This window comes from Hemicordylus capensis, chromosome 1, assembly GCF_027244095.1.
Source record: "Hemicordylus capensis ecotype Gifberg chromosome 1, rHemCap1.1.pri, whole genome shotgun sequence".
In the NCBI taxonomy this organism is placed as follows: Eukaryota; Metazoa; Chordata; class Lepidosauria; order Squamata; family Cordylidae; genus Hemicordylus; species Hemicordylus capensis.
This window is the reverse complement of record NC_069657.1, coordinates 171469807-171484362: the sequence shown is the minus strand read 5'-3', so window position 1 is coordinate 171484362 and position 14556 is coordinate 171469807. Positions and strand designations below refer to the sequence as shown.

Below are 14556 nucleotides of genomic sequence, written 5' to 3'. Positions count from 1 at the left end.
CACCCCCTATTGGAGTTTTAGAATACTTTCAGCATTCCAAAATCACCCCCAAACTTTCAGCCCTTTTGGATTTAGCTAACACTGCTCCTAAGATAACCTCTAAAGCAGATATTAATTCAAACACAAGACCCCCAATTGGTAGATAAACCAAACATATTTTTAGGAAATTACTTTTAAATGCAGGCCAATGTGTACAAATTCTGCTTTTTACATGTTTACATTATTATTTCTCAGTTCTATAACACTTTTTTCAGTGTGCAAAATGCTTTGCCATTCCTCAAGCAACCTAACTAAATTCTAAATAAATGAGATAAGAAGCAAGGACTGGCTGCAGGCCACTTAGTGAGCTTCATAGCTGACTGAGCATTTGAGCAAGGCCTCTAGTAGGGATGTGCAGAATGGCTCGCAGTCAGAACATTCCGACCATTAAATGAAGGGCCTATTCCAAGCTCGGAATGGAACAACCCCATTCTGAGCTCTGAACACTTGGAACATTCCGAGCGTACCACCACACAAATGGCCGCTGCGCATATGCAGAGACCAGAGAAGCACCATTTTGGATCCCAAAATGGTGCTCGGAATGGTCCAACAGTATAGAGTCATTCTGTTGGAACAACCGGCTTGACCGGTTCCATGGATCTTGCATACCATTCCAAGCTCAGAACAGAAAGCAAGATCTGTTTTGTGCACATCCCTAGTCTCTAGAATCCATCCCACTCTGACACCTGTATCCCTCTGTCCTCCCCTTCAGAGGTGGGCATAGTAAAAGATGCACTTCACTCTGTTTGAAATGACATCAAAGGGTGCTTACCTGTTAAATTGTAGTAATACTGAAAACAATTTTTATTCAGAACACAGGGCTGCATTTGTGAGCCTTCAGGACAGGTCTTGGGATTTAAAGGAGATCTCATCACATGTCGAGTCTGGGTTTGCATTATATTAGGGTCACATGACTAGAAAAACAAGACAGGAAAAATGATTTTAAGTAAATGCTAACAGACATATGTTTAGATTTAATTAGTGTATCCTGAGTTCTCATAAAAATGTAATTTGATTTCCTTTACTTCAGTCTGCCAGCAATCCAAAGAGCTGTGTACGTGCACCAGAGGGAAACATACATGAGGTTGGGGATTTCTCTACCTTATTTGCCACAGCAGCATCAAGATCTGATGAGCCAAGCCACAATGATTTAAAAAGCAACTTGACTCGTTCGTTGTTGAAACTGCTGTCGAAAGAAGGGGAAATAATGCCCCAACTATGCACACAGTTCCTGCCCACATGCCTTTGTAGCTGCTTTGGATAACAGCCCGTTAGTCTTACTTTCATAGAATTATGAAAGTAATTTCAAGTGTAGGAAAAGAACTGTGTTCTGCTGACTGCCTAGCGGGCGGGGGGGGGGGGGGCGGGATGAGATATTTTCCTTTACTTCATATCAGATCTTCAAGACTCATTTCCTTACAATGGAAAATAATGCTACATTTATTTCTCTTCCTGCACCCTTCCAGCACCCCTTTTAGTCCCTGTGAGATTGGAGAAATAACTGGGATCTACCCCAGTATCAGATGATTAATGCCTATGAATGAAAGCTTTACCTTTTAATTCTCAAAGTTCTTTTCCTGTCTTACAACCATATTGTTAGTCAAGTAATAGACTCAATTCAGGTACTATTGATCACCAACCCTGTTAAACAAAGCATAAGGCATCCTTTCACTGCCTGTACATAATGTTTCTGAATCTGTGAATTAACATATTTAATCAAAGATTCATGACATTGGAAAGGAGGACCTAGATGGTGACTTAGACCCCATCTAGTCCAGACTTAACCACTACCATTAAAATGATTTTTTCCCCCTATTATGTAAACCCATCTTTTTACTCAGGCTTTTTCAGCTTCTTAATAATGTATAGGTTTTTAATTCTGTGATTGATTTTTAAATTGTTAGTTTTTAATTGTTTTTATGTGTTTTTATATATTTTTAAAAACTGTTTTATCATTGTGAACCGCCCAGAGACACGAGTGTGGGGCGGTATAAAAGTGAAGTTAAATAAATAAAAATAAATAAATAAATAAATGAGATCCAGTAACATTATTAACATTAACAGTAACACAATGCCATAAAAGAGTGGCAGTTTCTAAACCATTTCATGTCAATAGCAGCAGAGTTATTCCCATGAAGTGAAATGAGACAAAGAATAAAGCAGAATGGGCAAAAAAATAATCCTTGATAAAAATTCTTGATAAATATCACTTCTACATGATGAAATAAAACCTATCTATCTATCTATCATATTTTTATAGCACCAGATATAGACATCTCTAGGTGGTGTCCAAAGTTAAAACATAATAAATGTAAAACAATACAAAACCATTGAAATTCACAAAACAAGTAAAAACAATCTCAAAAAATAAAAAAAACATTAAATATTTTTAAATTTTCAGTTAAAAGCCTGGAAAAAAACAGGTAGGTCTTGAGGTTCTTCCGAAAAGCAAGAAGAGAGGAGATGCTCTTATTTCAACAGGGAGTGTATTCCAGAGCCCCAGGGCAGCCAGAGAGAAGGCCCAGTCATGAGTCGCCACCAAATGAGCTAGCAGCAATCATAACCAGACCTCTCCAGATAATCTTAATAGGGTCTCTCTCAAGTATGCTTGACCCAAGCCATTGAGGGCTTTATAGGTAATAACCAGCACTTTATATTTCACCCGGAAACATATCAGCAGCTAGAGCAATTCTTTTAAAATTGGTGTATATATGGTCCCTTCGGGTTGACCCAGAGACCAATCTGACTGCTGCATTCTTTACCAGTTGTAGTTTCTGGACTACGTACAAAGGCGTAGATGCACAAAGTGCATTAGAACAGTCAAGCCTAAAGTTTACCAGCATGTGTACCACTGTTTTAAGGTCATTTATCTCCAGAAATTGACATAGCTGGCGTGTCAGCCAAAGCTAATAAAAAGCACTCCTGGCCACTGTCTCAACCTGAGTGCTTGAGGGAGGTGGGATTGGGTAGCACTTTTACAGTGGTTACATTTCTACCTATCTGGCAGATTTCACATGGTGTCACTTAGAGACTGTTACTCTGCGAAGCAAGAGCTAAAGTGTGGAGTTCCACAAGGCTCCATACAGTCTCCAATGCTTTTTAACATCTACATAAAACCACTGGAAGAGATCATCTGGAGGTGTGGTGCAGGGTGTTCTCAATATGCTGATGACACCCAGATCTATGTCTCCATACCAACAACATCAGGAAATGGCATAACTTCCCTAAATGCCTGCCTGGAGTTGATAATGGGCTAGATGATGCATAACAAACTGAAGTTAAATCCAGATAAGCCAGAGGTAATGACTGTAGGGAGTCACTAGCAGAGCCAATTTGAAACTCTTCTAAGGCTTCTTGGAATCCTATCGGATCCAATTACCTTCTTGGGTGGACCAGCATAATGGCTCCTTCACCCCTGCAGAATTGGGTTGTGGTTGCAAGTCCTACCTTAACCAGATGGTGATCCATCCATGAAAATGGGTAGACAGGAATCCCCACCCACGGAACACCATCCTGATGAGAACTAAATACCAAATCGAGCATGTGACCAGCATAATGTGTCCGTCCAGAGACCACCTGGGAAAGGTCCATAGTTGTCATGGCTGCTGTGAACTCCTGAGCCGCTTCCCAAAACCTGGTTCCTAAATGGACATTGAAGTCCCTCACCACCTCCAACCTGGGCCACTCCACCAATAACCTGGGCCACTCAGATGCCAACTCCACAACCAGATCTGTCAGCTCAGTTAGGGACTCCACTGGGCAGCGGGGTGATCGGTACACTAACAGAAGCCCCAGTCTATCCTTGGTCTCTAGTAGGGGTGTGCACAGTACCGGCTGGCCCAGTTCGGTTTCAGTGCAAACTGCACTTGAACCTGACCAGACTGGTTCAGTCCTGTCCCCTTCAAAGTTTTTTAAAAAAATCTTTACCTCTAGCCCTTTCCTAAAGGCCACCGGTGGAGGGGAGGGTTTCCCATGAAGGTACTCCCTCCCCCCGCCAGCCTCGGTAATTACTGCTGAGGCCTGTTTTACTGTATTTTCTGGCCCATTCTGGCCTCTGTATTGAAGCCATTTTGCTGTGAACGGGCAGGGGTGTTCGGTCCCAGTCTGGACGGAACCAGGGGGTTCAGTTCAACCCAAACCATTGAACCCCCGAACCCCTAAACCCCTGAACTGGTTTGCACATCCCTAGTCCTTAGACTTATGTACACATATTTGATACAGGGCAATTCCCTGGCAGGGATCCTGGTAAGGGAAATGGTATTCTTAGAGACCACAGCCACCCCATCTCCTTGCCCACATTCTCTCACCTGCTCCACCACGGAGTAACCCATCGGGAGAAGCTGGGACCAAATCGGGCCACTAATCTCTCCCGACCAGGTCTCCATAATGCACATCAGGTCAAGTCACAAGTCATGGATGATCTCAGACTTATTTTGGACAGACCAGGCATTACAAAGTAATAAGGTGAGGTTCTGTGAGTTGTTGTCACTGCTCTCAGTAAGAGAGGTGGAGAGGCCTGCTGGAAGGAGAAACAGCAATTAAATTACTGGATTCCCTTCCTCTGTAATGATCTGCTGACCTACTAGCACCATATCTTCATCGATTCCCCACCACCAGTGGAATAGCTGCCCCAGAGTAGTCCCTCGCCTCCCCAGCTCTGGATAACCCAAGACGCATTCCTGAACCAGGCTCAGCCAGTTACAAGGCAACAACAGTGTAGTAAGCAGAGAGAACATGAAATGTTCTGTTAAACATTCTTGATTTTATTGAGGATGATAACCAGCTTACACCCACTCAGTGGGGGGTGGGGATTAAGAGTCTTAAAGTGCTGTGGGCTGAACAAGAAATGGTAGGGGGAAACCAAACCTGTCCTATTTTCATAAATATTGAAGATTTTTCCAGCAACATCTTTCCATAAATCACATGGAGGGCTCTATTTTTCCCGTTTAAAAGCTCATTAACTGTAGAGACAGCAGTTCAAAAACATATGCTTTTATTGCTTTGCAGCTGCCACTGAAGGCAGGACTGGAGAGTGAGCGCAAGAAAGAGACTGTCAGAGAAAGAGAGAGAGGAGACTCCTTCTTTCCTTCCTTTTGAATATTCAAAAGCAAACTTGAGCCATTACAGCTCTGAAAGTAATTTCTGCTGTGGCTTAGCTTGATACAACCCTGGCATGGCTCCAGTCGACTGCAGCGCTGCTGTTATTTCGACTCCCTAAAGCCATGCCAGGCAAAGCATGAAGTCTCACCCCAAGCACTTTCTCCTGCACATCTGCCAGGGGAGACTTGGCCTTCTGCTGTAGCGCTGAGCCTGAGTTAAGCAAATGCTATTCTACAGCTATAGTGCTCTATCACCTTGTTGTATAATTTCATACAATCACCTTATTGAAATCTCTGCTGCTAGCCTGGGAATGGTCACCCAGACATCTAAGACAAGACATTATTCTTAATTACCTGAAAACTAATCCTGTTGCAAAGTGTTTACGAATCATTTATTACCTTTCATGCAATTAATTTGATTGTTTGTCCTTCAGGCAAGAATAATAGCATAAATGATTTGCCAATAAAAATCAAAGAGAAGCATCTCTTGAGATGCTCCCAATTAGTGCTCCACTGCATTTATTTTGTTTTGTTAAAATCAATCAACCTGCTGAAGAAAGCAGATAAGCGCTGGGCTCTAAATGACCACTTCTGGCTTCTTCAGCATGAAAACACACTTCATGGATTGTTTTGAAGTGGAGTGCTATCTTTTGAACAAAGTTGCTTTCCTGCTGTGTGCCTTTGGATGGCTGATAATTAGGGATGTGTGAATTGATTAGGGTACAAAATGATTTGTACCTGAATCTGGCTGATTTGGGTGATCTGTAGACAAAACAAATCACCCCTGTGCTCAATGGCCCAGATTCGAGGACAAACAAATCACCTCAGATTCTGACTGGAAAAATTCAGAGATTCAGAGCTCCATTTTGTGGCCAAAGTAGGTTGGGTGGTAGTGCCCAACGGGTGGAAGCTACCACCCAGATTTCAAAGAAATTGGGCAAAGGGGTAATTTTTAAAGAATTTATGAAGTTGGTGCATCCTTAAACTTTCCCCCATAGGGAATAATGGGGATTTCAGCAGGCTTATAGCTCCACGTTAGGGGCACCAGGGTGGCCCAGAGCGAGTTGTGGTGGGTGGTAGTGCCCAATGGGTGCAAGGAAGCAAATGAGAGTGGATTCTCTCATTTCCTACCAAATAATCTACTCTCAGAACTACTCAGTCATTGAAAACAACAAAACCCAGTGCCCCATGGGCTTGTCATTTTGGGGGTGGTCGGTACCCTATGTGCACTACACCACAACCATCTCTGGGCCACCCTGGTGCCCCCCCAAGTAGAGTTATGGGGCTGCTGAAATTCCCCATTATTCCTTATGGGGGGAAAGCTTGAAGACGTGCAAACTTCAGAAAAAAAATTAAAAACCATCCTTTCACCAATTTATTTGAAATCTGGGTGGTAGCAGGCACCCATTGGGGCACTAACACCTGGCCCACTCTTCTGGCCCCGAAACCCCTTTTCTGCCCTGAATCTGCCACAAAGACATGCCAACTTCAACTTTTAAAAAACCACAAAAAACGCCCCTTTGCCCAATTCCTTTGAAATTTGGGTGATAGCTTCCTTGCACCCATTGGGCACTACCACCCACCACAACCCTCTCTGGGCCTCCTTGGTGCCCCCCACATGGAGCTATAAGCCTGCTGAAATCCTCATTATTCCTTATGGGGGAAGCTTAAGGATGCACCAACTTCATAAATTCTTTAAAAATCACCCCTTTGCCCAATTTCTTTGAAATTTGGGTGGTAGCTTCAACCCATTGGGCACTTTTCCTCACCCCACTCTTTTGCCCTGGGACCCCTAATTTGCCCCAACACGATTCAGATTCAGAAAATCCGGGTACAAATCAAATCTGGGGTGATTCGGGGGGGACAGATTCAGACCCAAAACAAATCAGGGGTGTACACATCCCTACTGATAATATAGTGCTACTTTTAAAAGCCAGCTCAAAGATGAGCTGACAAGGGAAAAACAGGGTGGGGGAAAGGAAGGCAATGTGAATCCCATTCCTTCCTTCACTCTCCTCCACTACAACTACTGCTATCTACAGTAGGGATGTACATGAACTGGTTCAGAGGCCCTTTTACGGGCCTCCGAACAGGTTCAAACACCAGGCAGTTGGGGGAGTTGGAAGGTGGGGGGATAACTTGAAGGATGAGGGAGGGTGCATCCCCCCGCCACACACACACACCATGTTTCCACTGCCAGCGCTTGATAGAAAACCAGTCCAGCAGGGCGGCAGCATACCTCTCTCCCGCCTGTCCGCTCCTCAGACCGGAAGTAGCAGGTGTGCATGTCAGGTGCACATGTGCGCATGCACACACACACACACACATGCAGATGTGTGCATGCGGAATGCTACTTCTGATCCGAGGAGTGGATGGGGCAACAGAGAGGCATGCTGCCAACCCGCCGGACTGGTTTTCCTGTGAGGCCGGTGGGGGAAACGTGGCAGGGGGGTAAGTACACCCTCCACCACCCTTAAAGTTATCACTCCTCACCTTCAAAGCGGCCCCCGTCGGTTCCGTGCACATCCCTAACCTACAGCTCGCTGCTTCTGCCATGACTGATAATTCACACCACCTACGCCATAATCAGGAGATGATGGGACATATTCCAGTATGTACAGATATTTTGATGACAGAGCTGATGAGACCAAAAGCAACTTAAATGAGTCTTGAAAAAAACCACGAGTGTGCTTTCTGCACATTGTGTTCTGTTGGGATGCAGCCCCTTTACCAGCCATACTATTAAGTCTGGAGCATTCACAGGCAGGGCTTTGAGCTCACTTCTCCACTGGAATGGAGGGTGTGTGTTCACACCTGTGAAGTGCTTGGAGATCACTTCACACACAATTCAGGTTTTTCATTGCATATTAGAGCCTAGTTTGATTTATGTCTGGGGTAAAAAAAAAATTTTTACGTTGGCTTTTTTGGGCAAATTTGAACTTGCAGTAAACCCACGGTAAAGCCTGCTGTCTCGGAAAGCTCCTGGGGTGTTGTTTTCTGACATTTCCCTTGTATGGGCAGGTCCAAGGTGGCAACCCAAGAAGGCCAAGTGTTTGTGTGCAGCAGAATTCTGTTGCCTTCTACCTTCTTCTGAAAGGATTTTACCAATCCCTATCCTTGTGAAGGCAGGAGGAATGGAAACACTAGAGAAGTCCAGATGCTTCTCAAATAAGTCATTCAGAACAGCAGGATACCTGGATATTGTCAAGCACAATTTCTGTGTTTTTGCTTCTTATTCTTTGTTGTGTAGATATCAACATGCAGAATGAAGATGGGACCACTGAGAAATGTCCCTTAATTATCTGCCAGCTATCTTTCAGGAAGTGGAAGTCAAACATAAGCCTCTCCAAGCAGAGCCCAACACTCTATACTAGCTGTCCTTTCAGAAGGTGAAATCAAGACCAGCTTGACACTTAGGGCTGCCAGGTCTAGATGGTGAAAAAAGTTGATGTCCATCACACAAAAAGTGGAAATAGAGGACAATTTTCACCAAAAAAGTCTCCACTTTGCATAAGATTGGCATATGTTTATTGGTATTATATATGCATATTTTGATAAAAATTGGATAATTTGAGAATAAATACAGCTCGCCACGGTGAAGCTGATGACCAAGTCAGCTGTACATCTGCTCAGTCTGCTGTCTAGGTGCAGAGTTCTCAAGGCCCCTGCTTCTTATCCGTAAATTCATCTCGTGGTTAGGTTTACCACACACACACAGTCCTCTGTCCTCCTCCTCTATGGGTCACCAGCCTGCTCTCCCCAGTCGGTCCTACAATTTCACCTCATGGCTTGAGGCAGGGCAGCCAGTTAGTTATTGAGCCAATCTCTTTGTATGCTGGCGCAGTGGTGCATGCACAGTCTCCCACTTGCTTGCTGTTCTCTGTGACTACAAACCTTTATTTACTGCCTTTCAGCAGAAGGCTTTACAATGGTTTTCAAAGAAAAATAAACATTAAGATGCTCCCTTGTGCCCCAAAGGCTCACAATCTAAAAAGAAAGACAAGGTAACACCAGCATCAGCCACTGAAGGGATGCTGCCCTGGGGTTGGATAGGGCCAGTTGCTCTCCCCATGATAAATAGAAAAGATTCACCACTTTAAAAGGTGCCTTTTTACTTGGTTATCAGGGTAACTGCTACCTGAGTAAGTTTAGTTAGCTAACTGCTAACTTCTCACTGCCACCACCACCACACGAAGGAAGGAAGCTGCCCCTGCTGGGCTCACCCATCCCCGTGCTCCTGCTTCACGTGGCTCTGCAACCTGCCATGGAAGCAGAACCTCCCCTCTGGCTTCCCCATTGGATGGGTGGTCAGTAGGAAGGGGAAGGAGACAGAGGAAGAGAAGCTGCCCAGGAGAGCAAAACGTTCTGAGCAAACAAAATGTTCCAGCTGCTACCCAGAACTTCAGACACCACAACAACTGCAGAAAAGGTTGTTTGGTAATCAAAATAGTCTCTGTTCCTCCTAATGCAAAAAAAAAAAAAAAGTTATTTCTTCCCCCATATAGTCTATAAAAGTCCCTAGTTGGCAACCCTATTGACACTGCCAGGTTTTTTTAAGGCCTTCTCTTAGGGCCTTAAATATAAACACATAACTTCTCTACCTCAAAAAAAGTCACCTGCTTATTTCTGTTGAGCTCAGACTACCCCAAGTAACTTTCAACATACCCCTCCCCCCGAAAAAATAAGAGATCACTTTGAAAATTTCCCTTTTTTATTTTGATGGATTTTGCTGTAGCAGTTTCCTGCACTGAGGAGAGACACCCGCCCCCCCTCCACAAACCCTCCAAGATTCCTTCCAGCACTATCCTAAAACTACAATTTAACCCTCATGTTTACATACTCAGTGACTAATATTTATACTCTAATTTGTTTTTTGGTGTAAGTATGTAGAAGGATTGGGGATTTGAAAACTCTACTCCAAAAAATGGAACATCATCCAAAAAAAGGGAATAAAGGAAATAAATAAATATTATGATATGATACTTTTAACTGTACCATGCCTTAGGATATCTTGTAGTCTATCTTTCCATTTCAACTGCCTCTTCTTCAAGTAAACAAAAGCTCTTAAACAATGCTGAATGCTTAAATATATATTAACATGAAGAGCACAAAATCAACTGCAAAATCCACACAGAATATCTGAGAACTGCACTTTCCCCAAAGCCTTTATCTCTTTACATGATGTGCAGGAATTTGAAGCTGAAGATGAATAAGAGATTCACAGGCCAGATTATATAAACTACTAAAAAAAAGAGACCCTGAAATGCTTTGAAAAAATAAATACAAGTAGACTAGTGTTTGTCTCTGAAGAGCAGTCATATTGGTAGCTCTAAAAGCCCTCAGCCCAATTCCACAGAGCCAAGCCTGGTAAATAAAAACAACTGCTGAATTTCTTGTAGTCAATTACTTCTTGCCCACTGTGGCCTGATGTCACTGATACAGCCTGGTATAATATGAAGCACAAAGTAGAAGTACACGGAATCCATTTGCACTTTCATACATTTATGGAAGACAGGAAAAATCTCTGCTTGGGAAGTTTGACAACAATAAAAATGAATAGCTGCAACCGTAAACAGATTTCCTATTCTGAGCTCATATGTACCACAGCACTGCCAAACTCACTTGCAAGAGCTCTGCTGTATTGTAGAAAAGGTAGGCTGACTAGCAAATTGAACATGTTGAATTGTGCAGTGTTATTCTACTGGATTTGTCTCTAACAAAATGACTGCAAGTCCCAGGGCATAATCCAAGGAAACACAATGGGATCTTGCTGAAGCTAAGCAGGTTTAGATTGGGTCAGTACCTAGAAGGGTGACGACCTGGGAATTAGTGATGTGCACTGAACTGTACCTCTGCGGTCCAGCACTGTGGAGGGGGACTCTTTATGGGAGGGGGAGGGTGTACTTGCCCATCCCTATGCTTTCCCGCTTCCAGCGCTCCCAGTTTGTAAGGCATTTGGGGCGGCAGGGTACCTCCCTGTCACCCCTTCCCCCATTCTTCGGCTAAAAGCTTCAAAAGGTAGACTGCGCGTGTGCACGCCACGCACGCATGTCACGTCCGTGTATCCTGTGTGTGTCGCGCGCACACGTCTGACGCACGCATGGGACAGCACGGAGTACCCTGCTGCCCCAAATGCCTTAAAAACCGGGATCGCTGGAGGGAAAAAACAGCGGGAGGGGTAAGTACACCCTCCCCCACCTTTAAAGGTCCACCCCCTCAACGTCGAGCCGCTGAACCAGCCCTAGCTCCGGACCTGTCCAGAGGGGCTTAGAATGGGCTCCAGACAGGTCTGTGCACATTCCTACTGGGAATTCCATCTGTTCTGCCTTCAGTACCATTATGGGGAAAAGATAGAATACATATCTTGTATCTACATCAGGACTGCACAACTTCAGCCCTCCAGTTGTTTTTGGACTATTATCCCCAGACATGGCGGCCACAACAGTCAGGTATTATGAATGTTCTAGTCCAATATCTGCAGGAGGATCAAAGTTGTGCAGCCCTATGCAGCACACAAAAAAAGCCCACCGACCATATCTTGAGACTGCCAGGTGCATGGAAATCCATTTTTGCAGTCCCAGGAAGCAAAAACAGAGTTTATGAATTCCCATGGGCTGTGACATAGGGTTGGTTGTCCACACTTGGCTAGGTGGACACCACTTGTATACAAAGGTTTTCCCTCACACAGTAAATAGTAGCGGTGTGCACAAAATTGGGTTGCCCAGTTCAGTTTGAGTCCAGACTGGACTCAAACCGGATCGAGCATGTTTAGTTTTGTGAACCCCCAAACACCCGCCAGTTCGGTTTGGGGGTCTGTATTTTTTTAAAATTAAAACTTTTTTAAAAAGTCATAAAACTCACCGCCTCCCACTCCGGGGGCTTCTCCATGGCCACGGGGGGGGGGGATGTCTCCAGAGGTTCCCCCTCCCCCTGTTGGCCTCCATTTGGTAACAAATAGCCAGTTTCGGGCAGTTTTCAGCACATTATGTGCATCACATCCATGGTGGTGGCCATTTTGGAGGCTACTGTATATGCCTAGTGGGCCTCTGCATGGCCTTTTAAAAAGAAATATGAACCCCCAAACCTGAACCGGCAGTTGTTCAGGCCAAACAGGGGCTGGTTTGGTTCAATATTGAAACACCAAACCGGCTATGTTCAATGTCAAATGGGTTTAAATTTGAAGCTGTTTGCACACCCCTAGTAAATAGCAGCTCTGGAGAATATTTACATCAGGAAAATGGTCCTGAGGGAAAGGGTTAGCCCTCCCCAGCATCATCATTTTGTTTCAAATTTCTCCCTGCCTTCTCTGCAATTGCTATTTATTAACATTTAAAGAGATGAATCTCTGTCTTGTATAGTTAGGTCCTAACAAGATCAATGACTAGTAGCAAAAGAATCAGGTCAGGCAAATTGGCCCTGAATCCATCTCCTAATGCATGAGACAATTTGGGGTTTGTTTTTTGTTTTTTTTAAACATCCATGTAGTTTTCATATGGTCCTTGACTTCCAATACTGAGAAATCTCAGTATCATTAACCTCAGCTATCATAAGCAAATGAACTCTGTCCATCATTAAGGTCATGAACTCTGTCCATGTTAAGGTCTTTCACATGACCAAGTACCAGAAGGCAGGAGGTAGAAAACCCAGCCTTTTCGGCCCGTGAGAACTGATAGGATGCCCATTGCCCACCTACCCAGTCTATTCAAATGTGGGAAACCTTTACTTGGATTTTAATTAGGTAGGATGGAAATCCTGCCCTACCTCGGTCTGCCAATCATGTATTGAAATCCACATTTTAAGCAGTTCTGGGCAGCCAGCGGCCATGTTTTTTTAATAGAGTTCTGCAGCTAGAGGCGCCAGTCAGAGGAGAGCTGCTGGTGTACTGAGGGCTGCCTCTCTACTGGAAGCACAATGGATTGTGGGATACCTTCTTCAGTCCACGGAGAACTCAGCTTCCTGAGGCAATAATGGAGCCCATGGCTGCCATGTTTGTGTGTGGGGTGAGTTGGGGTAAGAACTCTTCCCTTCCCCCAAACCACCCCCAGATGATAATGTGAAAGACCTTACTAAGTTTCCTTATTTCCCAGTACCCAGCAGTGGGAAACTGACTGCATAATAGAGAAGATTCATGTGATGAGTTCCACTCCACAATATGGTGGCAAGGAAACTCTCTATGGGACTCAATATTCCTGTGGCAAAAGTAATATCTAGGCTGGCTAACTGCTGGTGATCAGAAAGCTCTCAAGTGGTTAAGGCTGATTCCATTTTTGGTTTAAAAATCTGTTGTCGACTGTGCTGACAACTTTCCCAATTAAGTAGGCACATATTTTAAGCTTCAAAATAAAAATATGTTTGGGGAGCAAATAAAAGAACCCAACAAGGGTATGTTTGCTCTATTTGAAAGTGTTTTGGAGGTACCGACACATTTTGTACAGTAATAAATAAGCAGTTTCTCTTTGACCTATAGTTCTTTGTATGGTCTTTATAATATAGGCTGCAAAGGTTGTAACATGCTAACTGGCCTGTAATTTATAGAAATGCCTGCATATGGAGCTAGGTACATGACGTTGAATAAGCTATTCATAATTAAATATTCAACTTGAGGCTTGCACTGTAGAAAGTGCTTCTGTAGAGAAGGGATTTGACCAGTTTTAATTGTGTAATGAACCATTCATAATCATCTGCATGCAGATGTGAATGCTCTGTAACATTTCAATATACCATTCACAACATAAGTGATGATTTCAAAAATGTTGCTCCATAGAACTAACCCTAACTTATTTTTGAACATATTTTCCGAGTTGTTAATCCCTGGCACCCCCTCTCTCCAGATGTCTCACAATCTATCAATCAATATCTTTATTTTGGTCTCTGACCAGCGCAAGGCAGAAGGAACACAGAACTACGAAATTAACTGCTATAACATTAGAAGCAAGAAATTTATTTTGTTCCAAGAAACAGTGAAAACGGTAATTATAGAGTTAGAGAGGAGAGCTGGTCTTGAGGTAGCAAGCATGACTTGTCCCCTTTGCTAAGCAGGGTCTGCCCTGGTTGCATATGAATGGGAGACTGCATACGTGATCACTGTAAGAGATTCCCCTTCAGGGAAGATAATCTGCATGGTTGCATGCAGAAGGTTCCCAAGTTCCCTCTCTGGCATCTCCAAGATAGGAATGAGAGAGATTCCTCAGAGAAGCCTGCCTGCAACCTTGGAGAAGCTGCTGCCAGCCTGTGTAGACAATACTGAGCTAGATGGACCAATGGTCTGACTTGGTATATGGCAGCTTCCTAAGTTCCTATGGCATAAAAACTACAAAACTATAATAAAAATAATAAAATTAATTGTAAACTGCCGAGAGAGGTATAGAAATATTTTAAATAAATAAATAAAATATGACGAGATAAGAATGACACTCTA

At 43.7% G+C, this 14556-nt stretch overlaps 1 protein-coding gene across 10 annotated transcripts in view; it reads right to left on the bottom strand.

The window, feature by feature from the left end:
- The window catches only part of THSD7B (thrombospondin type 1 domain containing 7B), a 690438-nt gene that overhangs the window by 37806 nt on the left and 638076 nt on the right, over positions 1 to 14556 (bottom strand). For all 10 annotated transcript variants that reach the window (XM_053254956.1, XM_053254972.1, XM_053254939.1 and 7 more), the window contains one exon: positions 812 to 953. In XM_053254956.1, coding sequence (XP_053110931.1) covers positions 812 to 953 — 142 coding nt within the window. The remainder of the gene's footprint in view (positions 1 to 811; positions 954 to 14556) is intronic.